The 20,887-nt window shown below is 38.2% G+C and overlaps 1 protein-coding gene across 2 annotated transcripts in view; it reads right to left on the bottom strand.

Annotated features, from left to right (window-relative positions):
• Svep1 (sushi, von Willebrand factor type A, EGF and pentraxin domain containing 1) overlaps positions 1–20,887 on the bottom strand; it is a 179,092-nt gene that overhangs the window by 26,232 nt on the left and 131,973 nt on the right. For both annotated transcript variants that reach the window (XM_020173900.2, XM_074051284.1), the window contains exons 37-40: positions 14,035–14,707; positions 9,633–12,421; positions 7,667–7,892; positions 4,176–4,331 (exon numbers count right to left, since the gene is read on the bottom strand). In XM_020173900.2, the coding sequence (XP_020029489.2) occupies positions 4,176–4,331; positions 7,667–7,892; positions 9,633–12,421; positions 14,035–14,707 (3,844 nt within the window). The remainder of the gene's footprint in view (positions 1–4,175; positions 4,332–7,666; positions 7,893–9,632; positions 12,422–14,034; positions 14,708–20,887) is intronic.

Raw genomic sequence — 20,887 nt, 5'->3', positions numbered from 1 at the left:
CTTGTTAATGAAACAGTAAGATTTGCTCATGTAGAAAGATTAGAAAAATAAAGAAAAACAAAAACTTTAAGATTCTTCATCCAGAAGTAAATATTAACATTTCTACTTTTTCTGTGTGCAGAATAATATGCTTTTTTAAGTTGTGAATTGCTTTTTATTAGTTTAGAGAAGTAGATAATACCTAACTAACTAACCAAATAACTAACCAACCAATGAGGTGGGCACCATCAGAGTAGACCGAACTCAAGTGTTTAATTTTAGTCAACAATTTAACGTTTTACTAGTGCTGTTTTTCTTTCTTCTGTTCCTCTGGTGATCCCAACAACAAATATTCTGTTCTGACTATGTCAATTTTTATTGTAATAAAAACTTAAATAAATTATCAGAAACTATTGAAAAAAAAATCAAACACCATCTGTTGGCTCTCCCCTTTAGCAGGTTTCAAAATGCATTTCCTTTTTTCTTTTTCTTTCCACCCTTCTACTTACTTTGATTTTTACTAATTAAGCTGGTGTTTTAGATCCAGCACAGCATTGATTTTTTTTTTAACCTGATCATATCTGCTTTTTTAACAATTAGCATAGATATCTGTATCAAGCTTTAGATTCAGAACGGCCACTTTATTGTTCATTAGTAGTGGTTTTATAACACGATTATCCCATTTTTGAGTTCTTTACCATTCAGTTGGCTTTAGTGTTTTATTCCTAGAACTATAGACATAGAGCAAAATTGTTGAGATTTATTTATTTATTTGTTGGCAGTACTAGGGTTTGAACTGAGGGTCTCTCACTTACTAGGCAGGTGCTTTACCACTGAAGCAACTCCTATAGCCCATTTTTGCTTCAGTTTTTTTTTTTTTTCAGACAGTGTCTTGAGTTTTTGCCTGGGCCATTCTTAGACCACAATTCTCCTATCTATGCCTCCTACCTATCTGGGATCATAGACAGGTACCACCACCCAACATGTTGAGATGAGGGGTCTTGCTAACTTTTGTTCCATACTGGTTGTGGACAGTCATCCTACTGCTCTCTGTCTCCCAGGTAGTTAGGATTAGAGGCATAAGCCACCGGCCGGGCTATTTAGACAGCTTAAAAAAGTTGTTCACTCAGACATCAGTAGCCGCTTATTTACATAGTAGAAGAAAATATAATTTCTATCAGCTGTCTTAATTGCTTTGTTTGGTTTTCGTAATAATACAAATACTAGAAGTGATGACAATAACTACCCAATACTGAACTCAAACAACGTACAAAGGGCACTGCTCACTGGCAGTGTAATGCCAGCCCAGCCATTACAGTCACTTAGCAAAGATGGCTACTGTATTACATGTGTAAATACAGGGAGTCAGAGGCCCAGAGGGTGGTTCAGCTCCCCAGTGCACTCCATCCAGCACAGCAGAGAGTTTGCAACACGGGCCCACCAGGGCTAAGACCCGACTGAGAACCACTTTGCCACCAGTTGACCTGTGGCATCTGGGGTGCTAGTTAAAAATGCAAAGCCTTGCATAGCAGAGTGATTGCAGTAAGAAAGACTGAATAATACATTTAAAAAATGCATGTTTCACTGTCTTTGTCAATCTGCAGGTTCCTTCTCCATTTCCTTCCTTCTCTTCTGTCAACCTGTTTGTTTCAGATACTAGGAGCCTGGATCATTTGTTCTGCAGACATTCTCACAGGCAGAATTTTGCTGGTCAATGTCTCTGATACTGTTTCTTGGACTTAGAAACTTGATAAAATTCAAATTCAACTTTTTTGGCAGTCATTTTCATAAATGGAGTGTGTTTTTTCACCCAGAGTTTTGTAATATCTAGTTGTCTCTATTTTTTGTGACATCAGCTGCCATGGATGATCAAAACCTAAATCCCACTCATAGGGGTTGCAAATTCTGGTATTTAAGTTCTTTCACTTTTAACTGGAACATGTTTTGTTTTGTTGGCGGTACTGGAGTTTGAATTCAGGACCTTGTGCTTGCTAAGTGGTCTCTCTACCACTTAAGCCATGCCTCCAGCCCAAGGAATACTTTTATAAAGTGAACTTCCTCTTCTTTACTATTTGGTTATTTGGTCATCCACTCAGCATTGAAAAGACAACCTTCTCCTTTAAAATCAGTTTTCTGGTTGAGGCAGGATAGATAGATGAGACGACAGGGATTAAAAATAAGAAATATTAAAAGGGCCACACTCAGAAACTAGAGTCAGGATATAAACTGAAAAATGAGAGCAGCAAGCTCTCCTCCCACCACTTCCTTTTAGATGTTAAATTACAAGAATAGGGAGACATGCAGGGGCTTTCTGCATCTGCTTTCTTCTTTGAGATGTTAAGAAGCTACAAAGCTCTTTGCTCTGGTTATTATTATTATTTGGTACTAGGATTTGAACTCAGGGCATCATATTTTGCTAGGTAGGCACTCTACAACTTGAGCCACTCCACCAGCCCTTTTTGTGTTGAGTATTTTTGAGATAAGGTCTTGTGGCTATTGCCTGAGCTGGCTTTCAGTGGCAATCCTCCTGATCTCTGCCTCCTGAATAGCTAGGATTACAGGCATGAGCCACCAGTGCCTGGCTGCTCTGATTATTTTTGTGATAAGGTCTCCCTTTTTTGCCAGGTTAGCCAGGACCTGGACTGCCATCCTCCTATTTATAGCTTTCTGCTGTAGCTGGAAGACAGAATTGTGCCACAGTGCCCAGTTTTTTATGTTGAGATGGAGTTTTGTGAACTTTTTGCCCAGGCTGGCCTTGAAACAAGATCCTCCAGATCTTAGCCTCCCAAGTAGCTAGGATTACAAACATGAGCCACTGTATCTGGCAAGCAATGTGCCCCACCCCCCCTTTTTTGGTGGTACTGGGGTTTGAACTCAGGGTTTTGCACTTGGTAGGCAGGTGCTCTACTGCTTGGGTCACCATCTGACATTTCTTACCCCAGATCTACATTAGTTATTCTTCCAAGTAGCTAGGCATCAGTAGTTTAAAAAAGTTTCTCAGGTGATCCTAACATGTAGCTTGGAGTGAGAACAATTGTTATATTACCTCTCTTAATTTTGTAGTTAACGCCAGGATATTCTCCCTAATTTTGAAAATAAATGATCTTTTTCTTTAAATGTAATGAGTTTGCTGTATAAAATCTGTATTACTTTTCTTAATAAATAACAAGAATAGTACTCTCCACAAAGAATATAGACTTCAAAACTGGAAAATTCTCCAATTGCAATCAATCATTATCTTGTTATTCTTTTTACATTTATTTTTTAACTTTTTGAGGAAATGATCCATAAAAACCTAGTTCTGCCTTTCTTTATTTTTGGCGACACTGGAATTTGAACTCAGGGCCTCATGCTTTGCTAGGTAGGTGCTCTTACCACTTGAGCTACTCCACCAGCCTTTAGTTCTGGCTTTCATGAATCTATCTTAGGACAAATCTTTGATTGCATGGTGAGAAAATAATGGGTCATACTACACAAATTTAACAGATGACTGGCAATTAATACTTCTGCAAAACCTATATTTAATCCCACTGTAAAAATAAAGACAGGAAAGAAGAATTTCCTGAAAAACCAGATTACAGTCTTATGTAACATAAAACAGGTTACTTAAATGTCAAGACTGATGCCAAGATAATGGTTTTATTCCCTTCCCACTAAAGTAAAGAGGGGCACCTAGGCACTGTTGAAGGGGTTTTTATATTACAACCGAGTGGTTTTAAGGACAAAGCTGGTGTTTGGTTAGAACTTTTCTGAGGATTTTGTCAAGCCACAGTTGTCATAAGAAAATCTGACATCTCAATCAAGAACTTACCAATGTATATGAGGAAATCTTGGCTTTGTGTACCTCAATCCTAGTTGTGGCCTCACCGTAGTAATAGGTGGACTGCCTTGTTATAAAGTGTCATTACCAGTGAACCAAGATGTGTTTAGATGGTCAACAATATGTGTTTGTGGTCAGAAAACTTACTTCCTTTTCCTTTACATAGCCTTCCTTTTTTTTTTTTTTAATTTGAGACGTTTTGCTTCTTAAAATTCTAAGTCACTTATTTCTTGGAAAGTGTTAGAGTATAGGGCAACAAAATATAGTATGATATTTTTAGACCAAAATGGGTGAAATAAATTAGTGCTAATATTCAAAATATTTCCAAGTACATAAAAAAACCAAATTAATTTAGTTAAGCAATTTGTTTGCATACCTCTAATTCATAGCCAGGTTCACACTGATAAATAATTACACTTTCAAAGCTGTATTCACTGCCAACAACAAATCCATGCTCTGGGCTTTCAGGCTGTCCACAAGAAACTGGACTGCAGGATTCATCAGAGAATGGTGGCTCCCAGGTACCATCGAGCTGAATAACAAACAACAAACTGTAACTTATATTTAGGAATTAATAAAGAGAAAAAGTTTACTAATATGGTGAATGGCAGAATAATCCCCAAAATGAGAGTCAAAGGATCTAGAGTTTGGCCGTCATTGAGTGGTTTATTATCGGTAGCTCTAAAGAACACACATTAATCATTAGATGAAATTCATGGTTGTCACTAAACATTCATTGACATCTCTTAAACACATAAAATAAGCATTTGCTTCCTAATAGAATTCACTCAAAAATCAAGATCACCAAGCAGTATGTTTTCATTAAAATCATGAGGACTGGATGGCTGATATCAACATTCCATGACTTACATCAATGTACCCTTGTATTTCATCTGATTCCACATTTTCATATACAGTTCATGAGAAACAGCAACTTTTAGACATACTACTTAAAGTTAAAAAGATGGCTTCCTGTGTCTCCATCCCAATGTGACTAACTCAAGATTCTGTCATTCACTTTTTTCTTTAAATATCTTTCTCTTTACCACCATATTGGTAACTTTTTCGGCTTCTAGTTGGGTAAAGTGAGGTACACAGAGATATTTTTCTTTTCTTTTTGGTTTTTTTTTTTGTCTTTGGCATTTTATTACTCAAGCCTTTTGCATTTTCAAAACAGTCTTTTTTCTCCTTGCCATGCTGGAGATTTAATAGGACTTCATTCGTGCTAGGTAACCAAAGGGGGAGAAGGAAAAAGCTTCATATTCTTTTAACTTAATGACTCTGTGCTTGTGCCTTCAGCACTTTCCCTACAATTTTCTGCTCATCAATAAGGAAAGCAGGTTTGATCCTTGCACAGACACATTAGGACCCATGGAACAACCATATTTCCTACTAACATGGTTTTTCGTTTTAGACAATCTCATAAGGACTTTAGGTCCCACAGCATTGGCCTGGGCACACACCACATGCAGATTTTGGTGCTTTCCCAACCTTCCTGGCACAAAGGTAAACAGTTCTATTGCCAGGGATTCAGGATAGCCTAGTTTTGTATTGTATTGTATGTCAAATTCTGGACAACTGTGAAAGCCTCTAAACACCACCCCCAGAAGAGCTAGCTGTTTTTCTTAAAGACTGTTATTTGATTGGGAAGTGTTGAGTGTGTCTCTTTCTTGGCTTTGTATATCTAAATCCTTGCCTTGCCACAGTGATAGAGGGACTTCCTTGTTGCAAGGAAGGAAAGTGGTAGGCCCCCCACTTTCTCATGTAATTGAGTTTCTCTTCCCAAAGCACATCACAGAAACTCAAATCTCTGTCTGCCTTTCTGTCATGAAGCTGTCCATAAAGACATTCTGTGACCTATCTTGTCTGGCATCAGCTCATAATGCCCCCACTTCATTAGTGATCCTGCCCCCCATTTGAGAGGAAGGAATGCGGCACAGAGGCCAAGAAGAATCTGAACAGTAGGCCGTGCTGGGTTTCCACACTTAGTCTAAGCAATAGATCATATACCCATTGATCCAACTGCATCTGTTCACAGTGTCCATGTTTCATTCATGCCTGTGCAATGGAATCTCCAAAAATCCCAAAAGGACAGGGTTCAGAGAACTTCTGGAAAGCTGGACACAGAGGCTTGCAGGAAGGTGAACAAGACTTACTCACATGTTGGGAAGCAGTGTATCATAACCTTGTAAGGACTAACTAGAAGCTCCTACCTTCCAGACTTTGCCCTGTGTTTCTCTTCATCTGGCTGTGTTATTTGTATCATATAAAACACCCTTTAAAATAAACTGATGATGTAAGTAACTGTTTCCCCGAAACTGTGAGTCAATCTGGCAAGTTAATGGAACCCAAGGGAGGGGGTCATGGGAGCCCCAATTTGTAGCCAGTAGGTCGAAAGTTTAGTGTCTGAAGAGGAGCAGTATTGGGTACTGAGCCCTCAACCTGTGGGACCTGATGCAACCTCCAGGTTAGAGTTGAGGTGAACTGGAGAACACCAGCTGGAGTCTGCTGACTCATTTTTTCTATTTTGTTCATTTTTCACTCTACATAAAGTTACACAAATACCACACTGGTGGGAGTTTTGTAATTCCATAACCTTTATTAATTTTAAGCAGGTCTTTCAGTATTCATTTTTCAAAAATTATATTGATCTCTTTATTTTATTTGTTGTATGCATTATAGAGTCATTTCATTACAGCATAATAAATATTTCTAGGCACCAAATATAGTTTTATGTAACTTATGCATTTGAATAATTAGAAAGGGTTTGTTCTACCTATCAAACCAAAAAATTAAACCAGGACTCAGTTGGGCCGAGGATAGGGGTCATACTTGTGTTGAGGAAGTCATGAGGGTTGTCATAAGGAATTAAGAGCTTAGACACCAGTGTCACGGGGTCCTGGAGAGCACACACAGGGATCCCCCTGTTGTCCACACACCCAATTGGAGAACATCAGTTTAATTGTGGTAGGACTCTGGTTGAGCTCAAGGTCTCGTAAAATATTTTCCCCTCAAACTTCTTCAGCTCTAAATCTAAAAGAGACCTTCTGGATGATACAAATTTTGAGAGTATGATAATCTTGGCTGTCATTTCACCTGCTCTTTAGGATGTTTCTGCCTTTAAGTCTGGCAATAACCAATCCTTGAGAACACATGACCACAGGACTTATAAATGGAAAATTAGGAAGTGAGTAAAATAATTCTTGAGTTCCTCTTATATGTCAGGCATGTTCTAGACACTTTATATATATTAAATAATTTAATCATTTCATATTTGCAAATAGAGCAAACTAGCTGAAGGAATATAAGGTCACAGAATTTATTTAAAGTATTATTTTAATTTTATTTTTGAGACGAGGTCTCACCATGTAGCCCAGACTGGCCTCAGATTCATGATCCTCTTGGTTCATCAGCCTCCTGAATGCTGGGATTATAGGTGAGTATCACTATTCCCAACTCAAGTAACTTTTTAAAAGTAACTCTTACAAGTAGCAAGTAGTAGAGACAGGATTTGACTCCAATTTTCTGTCTGCTCCTGCAAACTTTGGCCTTTTCACTGAAACTAGAAACCAAGTTGGCACAGTCTGTGATGGATTTCTGCACAGAGATACTCTTTTGAACATAAGTTGCATGATTAATTTGCTGTGAATATTTTGTTATAGATATTTTAACATTTTATCCAACATTGGCACTTTCTTAGTTTGAAAATTGACATACTAGAAGGAAAGATATATTCTATCTGAACTAAATTTCTCAAATCCTTTAATGTGAATGAAAACTTGAAGCATTTTTTTTCTTTTCAGCAAGATCCACATTTGCCTTTGTGGCATATGTGTATGTAGGAGTTAGACTAAAATAAAATCTTACCTGACACATTGATATGTTGACTCCCTCATAGGTATACCCTTCTGCACATGACACAGAAACTTGCTTATTCACACTGAAATCTTCGCCATGAACAAGTATATGTGTTATGTTTGATGGCAGAGGACATTTTTTAGGACTGCAGGAGATTCTCTCAGGGTACCAGTGACCATCTTTCTGACAGATGAATGTATCTAAATCTGTATCCATGATATAACCTTCCAGACACCTACAATGGGAATGTGAAAATGAATGCCTTAAAGAAAGTAAAATACAGTTCCTATCTATTCTTAAAAGTAAGAAGGTGTTCAGTAGACATTTTATGTGATATATCAAAACTGGTTCAACTATCAGGTGAATGGCATTGCCTTGCAAAAATATTACTATAACAACGATGTCCAGCTCAATCCTTTAGTTATTCACAGTCAAGATTAGCCAAGAGCAAAGTATCTATAATGTGGTTGATGTTATTTACTTTCATTGTGAATATAATTATTGAATTCATTTTCATTTTAAAAACAGCTAAATAGTTCAAGAAATTCTACTCAAAGTCCCAAATAGACTCAGCTAGTAGTAGGAATGTAACATAATTTATATTTGTGGTGTATCTCCTATGTAACAAACACTGTTTTAGGTCTTCACATAAAGCACTTCTTTTAATCTTGATCATTAGGTGTTGTCACTTCACTCTAGTAGTATTGGTGCTCAAACTCAAGTTCAGCTGAATCTAAAACCCTACATTATTTAAAATATGTGCATATGTATTTAGCAAATGTTTACATAACCGTTAATTTCTGGTTACTATTTTATGTGCTCTACAACTATCTACTCATTCAATCATCACGTCAACCTTATTAGCAGATGCGATTATTACTGTCACCCTCATTTTGCAGTGATGAGGTTGACACTAGAGAGATTAAGTAGCTTCTTCAAAGTCACACAGCTGGGGAACAATATTGCTGAGTTCCCTCTACTATTAAAAGGCAGTGTGGTACAGTGATAAAACTGGGGACTCTACAGGAACTCTGGCTTTGGAATATGTGCTTTTACCACCATTCTATGCCACCTTTTTAATTAAACCACTTAATTATTGTTTATCACTGAATAACACTTTTTAAATTCCACAAATTATCAGGGTAGATAGGAGTTATAGGTCATAGGTTTGAGGAACTTGGAGCAGTCTGGTGATCTGATACAAAGTAAAGATCTGCTTTTTATGGCAGTTGGAAGTAAAGGTGGGGCTAATGTGTTCACAACAGATTGTCTAAGGAGAGTTGTTGAATTATTAGTCAAATCAAACATGCTAATATATGAAAGACAATCCACAGTTCATTCAGAGATGTAAATGAAATTTAAATAGTTTGGAGGGTTGAGATATCTTTGAACATTATGGTTATTAACGCCAATAAAAATTTAATTCACAAATTCATTCCAAATATTTCATCTTTCATTTAAAAATACATTTTAGATAAAGAAATATCCAGAAAAAAACATTATTTCAGCATGAAATGCTGGTTTGTAGCACAAATTGGAAGTCCCCTTTAAGCTATCTCCCCATCCAAGACTTGTCAGCACAAAGTCTTGCTTTTTGCCTTATTTTCCCTAACGTTTATATGTATAAAAAAGGCAAAAGATTTATATGATCTGAAGAGAAACCAGAGTATGTATGTATAAATATAACTATCATCATGATGTTTAAAAAAGAGCTTTATGATTCAAGAACTATTCAAACTAGTCAGAGGACATTGCTGTTTTGTGTGAGTCATGATAATTATATTAGGAACCACAGTCTGAAAAAAGGTTTAAATTTATTTTTACAATCAGTGGATTTTTACGTAGAATCAAGTCATGTGTTAAAAGCTTTAGTTTTTGGAAAGAAATTCAGAGATGGTAGGTTTTTTTCCCCCCAATTAGCTATATTTTGACCTATCATTTTTCACTTCAAACCCTCCGAGAGCCATGGTCTTACCTGAGTTTCACTTTGCTTTCATAAGTGTATGCCTCTCCAGTTGCCTCTGCATTGGCAACGGATGGTGGGGGTCCACAGGACAGTGGCTCACAGATTGGATAAGGCTGGCTCCATGTTCCTTTCTCTGTACAAATCAGATCTGAACTGCCTTGCATGACATAGCCCAACCTGCAGCTGTAAGTTACCACATTTTCCTCTGAAGAGCTGCTCTCCCTGATGAATGCATTTGGTATGTTTGGAAGAGAACCACAAGAAGTGTGTTCACAGTGTGGGAAGCCAGAGCTCCACTCACCATTGGCTTCACAGGTGATTTCAGAAAGACCCAGGAGCTTGAAACCTTTGAAGCATTGAATCTGGGTTGCCTTTCCACAACCAAAATCAGTCCCATTGAGAGTTCCATATTGAATGACTGGAGTGGGACATCTGCAAGGTAGGCATGAAGGTGGGATGCCACTCCAGGAGCCATTGGAGAGACACCTTCTAGAGGGACTTCCATGGAGTTTATAACCAGGAAAGCACTGGTACTGTATATGGCCCCCATGATAAAAGGAAAACCCATTGCGGAAGCCATGGGGAAGATCTTCAGGAGGTCCACAGTTGACTGGTTTACAGAAAGGAACCTTTGCATCCCAGGTACCATCTGATTGACAAGTGAGTTTCTGAGCACCATGCAACACATAGCCCTCCTGACAGCGGAACACCACCTCTTTCTTGAAGCCATAGTCCAGGCCATCCATCACACCATTTGCCACCTGTGGTAGGGTGGCACATCTGACAGGTATGCAGTCAGGAGTGTCTCCACTCCAACTCCCATCAGCAAGACAAACACGACTCCTGACTCCCTCAAGCAAGAATCCTTCATTGCAAGTATACTCAATCTCTTTTTGGAATGTATACTGTTCTCCTTTCACTTGGCCGTTGACTAAGACTGGGGGTGAACCACAATCTACAGCAATGCACATTGGCTCCTGCCCATTCCAATTTTTATCTTCTTGGCATGTTCTCTTCTCAGTGCCAATCAGCACATATCCAAGATCACATTCATAGTTGAGCACACTCAGGTATGTGTAGTTGTTTCCTTTGATGGATCCATTCATGAGCGGATTTGGTTTTTTGCATGAAATGGCTTCACAAAGTGGGGAAGTACCACTCCACTTCCCATTCTGTAGACAAAGTCTCATCTCAGAGCCAACTAAAATATGCCCTGGTTTGCAGCTATACTGCACAGCACTGGTTATGGTAGTCTGTGTAAAATGCAAAAAGCCATTTTCAGGAGCAACTGGCAAGTCACATTCAATTGAAATGCAGGAAGGTGCACTGCCATTCCAAGTTCCATCTTCCTGGCACATTAGCACGGGGTTCCCCAAAAGTTTATATCCTGGGTTACAGGTGTAGGAAACCTTAGTGCCATACAGAAAATGTGATGAATGTATAGCAGGAGACTCCTTTGTATTTTCCACGGTTTTTGCCACTGTTCGCAAAGGATGAGGGTGAGGAGTCAGATATGGAACTTCCATCATGTCGTCTTCTTGATCAAAATATCCCTGGTCATCTTTGACTTTACTACAGTCTCCAAAATCTATGTGAGGAGGGAGACCACAGTCTATGGGTACACATGTTGGGATAGAGCTTGACCATCCTGATTCTTCACAGGTCTGCATGGCATGACCGGACACCTGAAACCCAGGGAAGCAGCTGTAGATGATCATGGCCCCATAGTTGTAATCTGCACCTTCCACAAAACCATTTTCAATGGGCTGTGGGGCATTACAGTGGATGGCCTTGCAGGATGGGGCATCTGTATCCCAATTTCCTGATTCTAAACAGGTCAAAGCTTTGGGACCTTCAAGCCGGAAGCCACGGTTGCAAGAATATGTGATGGTCTGTCCATAGTGAAGGCTGGTGTAAGAGAATTTGCCATTCAAAATCTCCTTGGGCTTTGCGCACTCAATGGGTTTACATGTTGGCTTTCCTCCAATCCAGTTGCCATTTTCTCCACAAAGAGTTGTAGTATTTCCCACTAACTCAAAGCCTGGCTTGCAGGTATAGAGAGCTGTGCTGAGATAGGCAAGGCCTTGCACATCGATGATGCCATTGAGGATTTCCTCTGGTTGGGGACATTCTACTGGAACACATTCTGGCAGTGGAGAGCTCCAGGTACCATCAGCTTGGCAGAGGGTGGTAGGATCTCCTCTTAGGAAGAAACCATCGACACAAGAATACGTGATGGTACTTCCAAAATGAAGAGTGGAAGAAGAAGCAGGTACACCGAAGGAAATCAGGGGAGGTGGAAGGCAAAGAACCATCTTACAAACAGGAAAAGAATCGTTCCATTGCTGGGATGGCAAGCATTTCAGGACAGAAGGGCCTTGTAGGACATGCCCTTCTTTACAAGAAAATGTCACTATGCCAACTTCAGAAGTTAGCTCCTTTAAGACAAGCTGGTTTTCCAAGAGTGGTGGCTCTGGGCACTTGGTGGGCACACACTTTGGGCTTGGCTTCTTACTCCATTTTCCAGATTTCTGGCATGTCCAGGAACTGTCACCAACAAGCTCATAACCCTCATTACAGAAAAACTGAACCTTGGAGCCCATTTCAAAGCTTTCTCCTTTCATAAAGCCATTCTGGATTGGGGGAGGTTTTCCACAGTTGAGAGGGATGCATGACAGAGGGGATTCACTGTGCCAGTGGCGATTGGCTTGGCAGACAAACACAGGACTTCCAACTGATTTATAGCCTGGGTTACACTGGTATCGCACTTCACTCTCAAAGATCCTGCCAGTTGTGTGCTGAATAAGAGAGAGAAAATAAGTGTAGACATTTGATATTACAAATAATCTAATTGACAATATTTTAATAGTAAAAAAAGAACAAAACTAGGCCTACTTTAAAAGGAATCAGGGCTTCAGCCAATAGGCTCACTCTAGTTTTTAAAAATAGGTAGAAATGCAGATGTGAAATGTAGATCAAATTAAGTAATCCCTACTTCAGAAATGAGCCTATAATAAAGAAATCAGTAGTCTCTATATTAATTGATGAATTGAAGGGGCAATACCAAAAATTATAGATAAGTTGGTAAATTCAAAAACTTTTATTGACCAAAGAAAGCTACAGTGTTGTTTTAACCACACACAAGGAAACAGATACACAAATGTACATGTACTTGTTAATGTTGCTAGATCATAAAAAATGCAAATAAAATATTTTTATGCATATGTCCTGAGAATATTACAAGAGTTTTGCTTTCTTCATAGCATACTTTCAAAATATTACTGATGTGGCATAAAATGGAAAATAAATATCAGTCTTCCACCTTTTAAACTAAAAAATTAATATTTATAATTTCCAAATTAAAGTAAGTATATAATATAGTAACTGGTCATTTTAAGCAGATAAACTGACTGTTATAAATTTTAAAGATTATTATGGTTCTTTGTAGTGTTAATGGTAAATTCTAGTTTCAGGGCTATAGTGAACTCTATATAGCAGTATTTGGAAATAATAATTTCTTCTGTTTTACCTTGCTTGAGTTCTCTATGTATGTGTAAACACAAGACCATCACAGGCTGAACCTGTATTATTCAACGCCTGATCTCCAGACTCAACTATGACTAGCACCTGGTAGGAACTCTGGAAATATTTGTTCAATAAATAAATAGTTTACTTACATATGCTCCACACCCTCTACCAATGGAAAGCTAGTACATCCAAGGAAAAATCTTAAATAAAAAAGATTTTTACTGTTGTTTTGATTTTTTTTAATATAAAGGAGAAAAGGCAGTACATACATGTGGGCTTTAAAAAAGAGTTTCAATTAGGATTTTGTCTATTTGAAATGGCCCTTGATTTGAAGGAAGAGATCCTTATTCCAGTTTTCTTGATGGACTCACTGAGAAGACACCTATTAGTGTGGAAACAGATGTGCCTGGGTCAGACTTAACTCTGTGCCCACCATGGTGAAATTTAGATCTATTAAGAGAGCAATGCAAAACTGCATCTTAGTTGGTTTATCCCATGTTTTGTTGAAAAATAGGATGTGATGATACATTTTTCTAGGTCCTAGTTAGACTTGATTTCATAAAACAAGGTGAGTAACTTGTATAAAGAAAAATACTAGGTTATTTAAATGGCTTACTCTAACTTCTCATTTAGGGCCAATATTACCACAGAGCACTTAGAATGCCAGTAAAATATACCAGTAAAATGCAGAAAACTATATACTAAAATGATTCATAATCATCGTAATTAAGTTTTCTTCAATACTCATTGCCTATAGATCTGAGCCATTTCTGCGTTTCAATTAATCTGCTCACTGCCTCTGCTTCTGAATAGTAGGTTAGCTACAATGGACTGGTCCAGTAAGTGATGAAAACCATGGACCATTTGCTGTTCTGTCTCTTACCTCCAGAAAGCTGTTCTCAATCTTAGGTGGCTCACTGCAAGACACAGGGTGGCAGGTAGGTATGGGGCTACTCCACTGTCCTGTGGCTTCACAAGTGCTCTTCTTCTCCCCTTTAATGTAGAATCCCTTGTGGCAGCTATAAGCCACCATGGCCCCAAAACTGTAGTTTGATCCAGTTGCATAGCCATTCATGATGCTGGGTGGCTCCCCACAGCGCACAGGGATGCACTGTATGGACATGGGGGAAGGGCTCCACTGCCCACCTCTCATACATTCGATCTTTGCTGAGGTGTTCAGCACAAAACCTTCCATGCACTTGAAGCTCACAATAGAGCCAGCTGCAAATTTTGCTTTGCTTACAGATTCCAAGATGCTGTAGGAAACAGATGGGGGTTTTTCACAGAAATGAGCTATACAACGAGGTATGTCCTCACCCTCTGGAGGAACCCACTTGCCCTGGGCATTGCAGAGTAGTTGAGAATTGTCCGCCAGGCTGTAACCATCTGTGCAGTAGTAGAAAGCAACATCTCCAAAGAGCCGATGGGCAGTCTCTGGAGAGGCGTGGTCCACATTGGGGGGCTCATCACAGGAGACAGCCAGACACTGCTGGTTACTTCCGCTCCACTTGCCATTGGCCAGGCATTCGATGGTGTCAGGACCAACAAGGGTGTGTCTATGAGATTCAGGGAAAGAAATAAGAGTTAAGCATAATACTTCATAAATAACATTTGCATCTTGTGTTTTTATTTTTCTGTTTTCAATATTGACTTTGCTTTTATTCTTTGTTCTTTAAAATAATCTTTACTGTTGAATATGGAGCTTATTGGTCAAATGACTTTTATTTGAGATATGTCAATACATCTTGGTAGTAATGTTTATCCAGAAAGGGACATGGATTTAAGATTTTTGCTATTAAGAAACTCAAATAACTGTCACACATTTTTTTTAAAGAAAAATGAGGAGTAAGCTATGGTCCTATTTGACTCAATTCAAAATTGAAAGTCTATCTCTTTTTAGATGGTTTTAGTCTGCTGATTTTAGCACTTGTCTTTGAAACAAGCTCTAAGGAGCCTTAGAGCTCATCAGCAATTATAATTTCAGTCTCCGATGCTTCTAAAATCTTTACCCATTGTGTGTGCATGTATCACATTTTCTTAATTCATTCATCAGTTGTAGGACATTTGACTGTTTCAGTAGGTTGGCTATTGTGACTAATGCTGAAATAAACATGGAATTTTTTTTCTAATTTTGTATGTTTTATTTATTCACTTATTCATATGTGCATACACTGTTTGGGCCATTTAACATGGAATTTTATTCAGCCATTAAGAAGAATGAAATTTTGTCATTTGCAGGTAAATGGATGGGAATGGAGAACATCATGTTATGTGAAGTAAGCCAGGTTTGGAAAAAGAAAGGTCACATGTTTCCTCTCATATGTGGAAGACAGATGCAAATACAAGCATTATCTTATATACATATGCATACAGAACACGTTTCCAATGGTGGGACTGTTCAAGGAAACTAGGGAAGGAGGGAAAGAGGAAAAGAATGATAGAGTGAACAATAATGAAACATATCACATCTGTGTAGGAACGAGATACAATGAAGCACACTGATAATTGTGAACAGCACAGAGTGGGATGGGAGGAAAGGGTAAGGAAGAGTAGCAGAGGGTGTTAAACTGATTAAAGTACAATATATTTACAGATAAGATACCAAGACAAAACTTCATGAGCAACAGACAGACACTTAACAATGAAGGCCAGGAAAATACAACAGGTCATGTTAAGTGGAGGATACTAATGGAAGAGGGAGGGTAAAGAAGGGTGAATATGGTTGTACACATTTGTACACATTTATGAATAAGAAACCTGTTGAAGTCATTTTTAAAAGGTGGAGGGGGAAGAGGGAGAATAATAGAGGGGATGACCCAAACCAGAATACATTGTATGCATGCATGGGAATGTCACAATGAACCCCCCCCCCACCACACAACCATTATCTACTAATAAAAATGTTTTTAAAAACCCCAAACCTTTACCCATTTGGTTAGAGTTAAAAGCCAGGTTCCGAATATGGCTTTACTAGTCAATCAGTATGAATAAATTTTACTTCATAGCTCTCAGCCTTTCTTTATACACAAGGTATTTGCCCATCTTTGATAACAGATTGATGGTGGGCAAAGATCCTAAAGTGTCCTGTTCTTGACAAAACACAATAAAATATTAGGATATGCAGTAGTAGCATAACTATATTTAGACACTCTTATTTCCATTATCACTTATTGAAGAGAAAGATGACAATGAGTTTTTGAAAGAATATCTAATACCTTTTCAGTCTGTCATTTTGATACTAATGAAGGGTAAGGCCACTAAAATACTTAGGTAGTTAATTGAATCCTGTCTAGACAAATAGATCAGTTTATTTTTATGGCTAACTGAATGGTGATATAGAAAGACTGGTTAACTTGCCTAAAATCACACAGCTATAAGCAACAGAATTGGGATGTGAATTTGGTTTATCAGATTCCAGTACTTACATATTTTCCACAATACTCCTCTGTATTTCTTTTTCTTTTTTCAAAATGAGTTAAGTAAGACTGATTTGTGAGTGTACCATGGAAATTCCATTGTAGTGTCAGCAGTGCAAATTATTTGACCATCAGCAAATATTCCTAAATCATTATTTAGCAAAAATTTTATCTGAAGTCCTTTTAGCTTTATAAGTAGTAGACTATTAGACAGAGGTTGGGACTCCTACATCTTAGACAGCAATACTTATGAAATCTATAGGAGACAGACAGACAGATCAACAAAAAATGACAGTGCATCAGCAGAGACACATATATCCACTCTGCATATGGTCTTGTGTCATGCAATGGACAGAGTGTTCTCTAAATGAATACTCCTAGACATTCCCAACATCTGAGTGAGGTCTCCATTCAGGCTACTTCAATTCATTGTTTTGAATAAGCTCAGTTCTTTGTACAAAGATCTGAACTTAACAAATATTTAGGTGGCTTCTACCTTAGAGAATTCAGGAAGGTATCCATAGACAATAGGCTAAGAGCATAATTTTATTATTAAAAATCCATTATCCTTGGTCTGGGTGTACAGACTCTGTTGTTCCTGTGTAGGATGTGCTCTGAGTGGATATTGCATTTACTGAGGTCCTTAATGTTTTATAGCTCAATTTGCACCACCTGAATACTTTGAAACATGCATCATTATATTTGTGGGTCCCTTGATGTGGCTAGCATATTTCACTGGTTTAAGTTCATAGACGGAGCCTTGGACATCCTGACTTATAAGAACCCACTGCTCCATCCAAAAACTCTTCCTTTGTGTCATGGTACCTGCCTCTAGAGTCTTCCTTATTCCACAGAGTTTTTTGAGAACATAAGAATTGTGCTTTATAATTTGGCAGCATTTTGATAGGCCTCTGACCCCTGATCTTCTGAAAAGCCTCCACCAGCTACTCCTTCATGATGAAAAATCACAGAAAAACTCTTCTATAATTTAACGGAAAATTACCATCAAACACATATTTTTAATTAATGAATTTGAAGAATGCACTTCCAACACTACCCTTTGAACTTTCAGTATCCTTTGGTCTGGTATTAGATCTTCTTCATGATTTCATTAACACTTAGTTCATTAAATGGCTTTTAGGAACCTGCTATGTGCAGATTCTGCACTTCTGTGCCCTGGGGAAGTACTTGTTTGCCCTTCCTCCCTGGAAAAAGGAGGAACAAGAATTAGGATTGTGTGTGTGTGTGTGTGTGTGTGTGTGTATGTGTGTGTATGTATGTGTGTGTATGTGTGCATGTATGTGTGTGTGTATGTGTGTGTATGTGCGTGTGTATGTGTGTGTATGTATGTGTGTGTATGTGTGTATGTGTGTGTATGTATGTATGTATGTGTGTATGTGTGTGTGTGTGTGTGTGTGTGTATGTGTGTGTGTATGTGTGTGTATGTATGTGTGTATGTGTATGTGCGTGTGTATGTGTGTATGTATGTGTGTGTACGTATGTGTGTGTACGTGTGTGTGTATGTGTGTGTGTATGTGTGTATGTGTATGTGTGTATGTGTGTGTGCATGTGTGTGTACGTGTGTATGTGTGTGTACATGTGTATGTGTGTGCATGTGTGTGTACGTGTGTATGTGTGTGTGTGTGTGTATGTGTGCGTGTGTGTGTGTTTGGTTGATGGAGAAGGATGTGGTAGGCAGAGATTAATTGCAACTTCATAATAAATATGCATTTGGTCTTTGTGCCTGTTCCTGACAAAGAGCTCCTAAAGCCTTTATAATTTCCTGAGTGACAGGGGTGTCAATACTTGGGATAATTGGATGAGATAGTCAGTGAAGATGAGGACAGAGGTTTTCTAAAAATAAATATCTTCTAAAATACATCAGTCAGCCTCTGAAGATGGTAAAGGAGGGTATGTTTTCCCAATGACATAAAATTATTGCCTAATGAAATCATTAGCTATTGCTGGCATGAAACTGGTCTCTCTTCAGACTGCTGCATAGTTTAATTCTGTTAGAAGTCAGAGGTGTAGGATTTACAGGGGGTATATTTTACCCCTTATTTGATTAAAGAATTACTTAAAGAATGATGAACTTTTGTATAGATGATGATGAGATATGCCCATAAATGCTGGCTACCAAAGCCAAAAAAGACTGGAATGGGTATATACCTAAAATGAAGGAATATTTAATGAAATTCCACGCAACACTTTGTATCCTTATTCAAGGAGCATTGGAGATACCCGTACACACTTTTATTAAAAATCAGCTGTACATATTACAAGCATAGTGTTTTACTCCATAAGAAAAATGACCCATCAATATCACACTGGCAATTAGAAGGACACATGTTTGGAAAAACCGGCTGGAATGAATTTTAATGTTCTTGGAACAATAACCAAACATCCTTTGAAAACAGGCGGAGTACTTTCAGATGCAGTTTTCAGGGATTTGATCTGTACACCAAGTGGAAGCTTAGTAATGAACATGCGTCTGGGAAGCTGTATGAGAGGGCTGGCGAGAGGGGTGTTCTCCTAGCAGAGAAGACCCGCCCCTTAAATAGTTGTGCTTTAATAAGGACAACAGAAATTGTTAATGTGCATCAGTAATCTTGTTTTCAATTAATAAAAGATCAAAGCTTTTATCTTAACATATCTGATAATTGCATTTATAAGTTTATACTTAAGAATCAAAAAGAAAAATGTGATTAGGTTTTTATGATATCATTAACCCTTCCACCCTTCTGAGTTTCACACCAAGAACTAGCAATCTAAGGATGAGAAGGAGAACAGGAAACAAATGACTATTTATATAATTTCTCAGGCAACTGAAACCTCCTGCTGTTTGGAGTTTGGATAAAAAGTTTAAGAAAGATAAATGTTTTGGTAAAAGATGAATTTGCAAGACTAAGTTTAGGGCAGGATGTGCAAATGAGGATTCTTGTCTCTTTTTCTAGCACTTATCATCCTATTCTGGTCTGTTAAAGTCTCTGCCTTTCCATCCTAAACTTGACAGTGGATCTTGTTTGTGCGATTCAAGGAAAAGTTGATGCAAAGCACAACACCAGTATAAAAGAAAAGAACAGACAGCAGCATTATATACACACAATAAGCACACCTGGGTGCTATAGGGTATGCAGTGCAGAAAGGAGACAAAATTGAGAGACTGGAGAAGGAAATTAACCCTCAACTTCATATAAGGTCAGCAACTTCTCAGGATGGAGGGACACAGCAAGACAGGGTACATTATACAAAAGCCATGTCTTGAACATAGCTTGTGAATAAAGCAAGACACAGTCTATGTTAATCTGTGCCAATAAATCCCTTGGGAGAAGAATGGAAAAGAAATAAAGAGAAGATGAGAACTGAGTCTTAGTTCTGGCTATAACATAGTCTGAAAACCCTCCCTATATCATATTTGATGAAATATAACAGACATTATTTTAAGTGCATAGCTGAACTGACCAGAAATGAAACCTCCATGTTCCAGACATGAGGAAGAAATTAAAACCAGAAAAGTAAGCCTAAGAAGAAATGTCGTGGTTGTCCTGGATTAGATAAGGAGGGGAGGTGGGGAGAATAGGAAATACAGTCTTGGGGTTGAGTTAGAGAGTAACAGCTGAGGCTCTGACATGAGTCTATGAACTAGAAGAACGTTTACTGATATAACCAATATTATGAAACACGGGTCATGCTAAGGGAAGGTCACATATGAGAGAGAGAGAGTAAAAGAAGGAAGTTAAGAAGGTGAATATGGCTGATGTACTTCCTATACCAGAATGAATATAGAATTTTTAAAACTGTTGAAATCACAATAAGAAGGGAACTAAGATAGAAAGGAGAAAAATAGAGGAGATGAACCATTTTGGGTTACAGTACATATAGACATGGAAATGGCACAATGAAAGTCCCTGTATCTTAAACAAACAAAAAATGTCATTTTTTAAAACAAAAACATAAATGGAAAGGCAAAACAGGTCCTGTCTGGGGTTGGTACCAGTGGGAGGGGAGAGGATGTAAGGAAAGGGTATAGGAGGGTGAATATGGTGGAGACATTCTGTACTCATATGTGTAAGTGGAAAAATGAGACCTGGTGAAACTATTCTAGGAATGGGGAGAGGGGGATAAAGGAGAATGATGGAGGGGGTGAATTCAAGTATGATATAGTGTAATAACTTTGTAAATGTCACAACGTACCCCCAGCACAACAATAATTGAAAAAGAAAAATATATAAAAATAAAGTTTGACATTCATAAAAAGGGGGAAAAGAGAGGCATTCACTGAAAGGGCGAACTTGAACTTGGTAAACTCCTACCCCAGGC

The sequence above is a fragment of the Castor canadensis genome, chromosome 13 (assembly GCF_047511655.1).
Source record: "Castor canadensis chromosome 13, mCasCan1.hap1v2, whole genome shotgun sequence".
Classification (NCBI taxonomy): Eukaryota; Metazoa; Chordata; class Mammalia; order Rodentia; family Castoridae; genus Castor; species Castor canadensis.
Note: the sequence above shows the minus strand (reverse complement) of the source record. Positions and strands in the feature narration are given on the sequence as shown.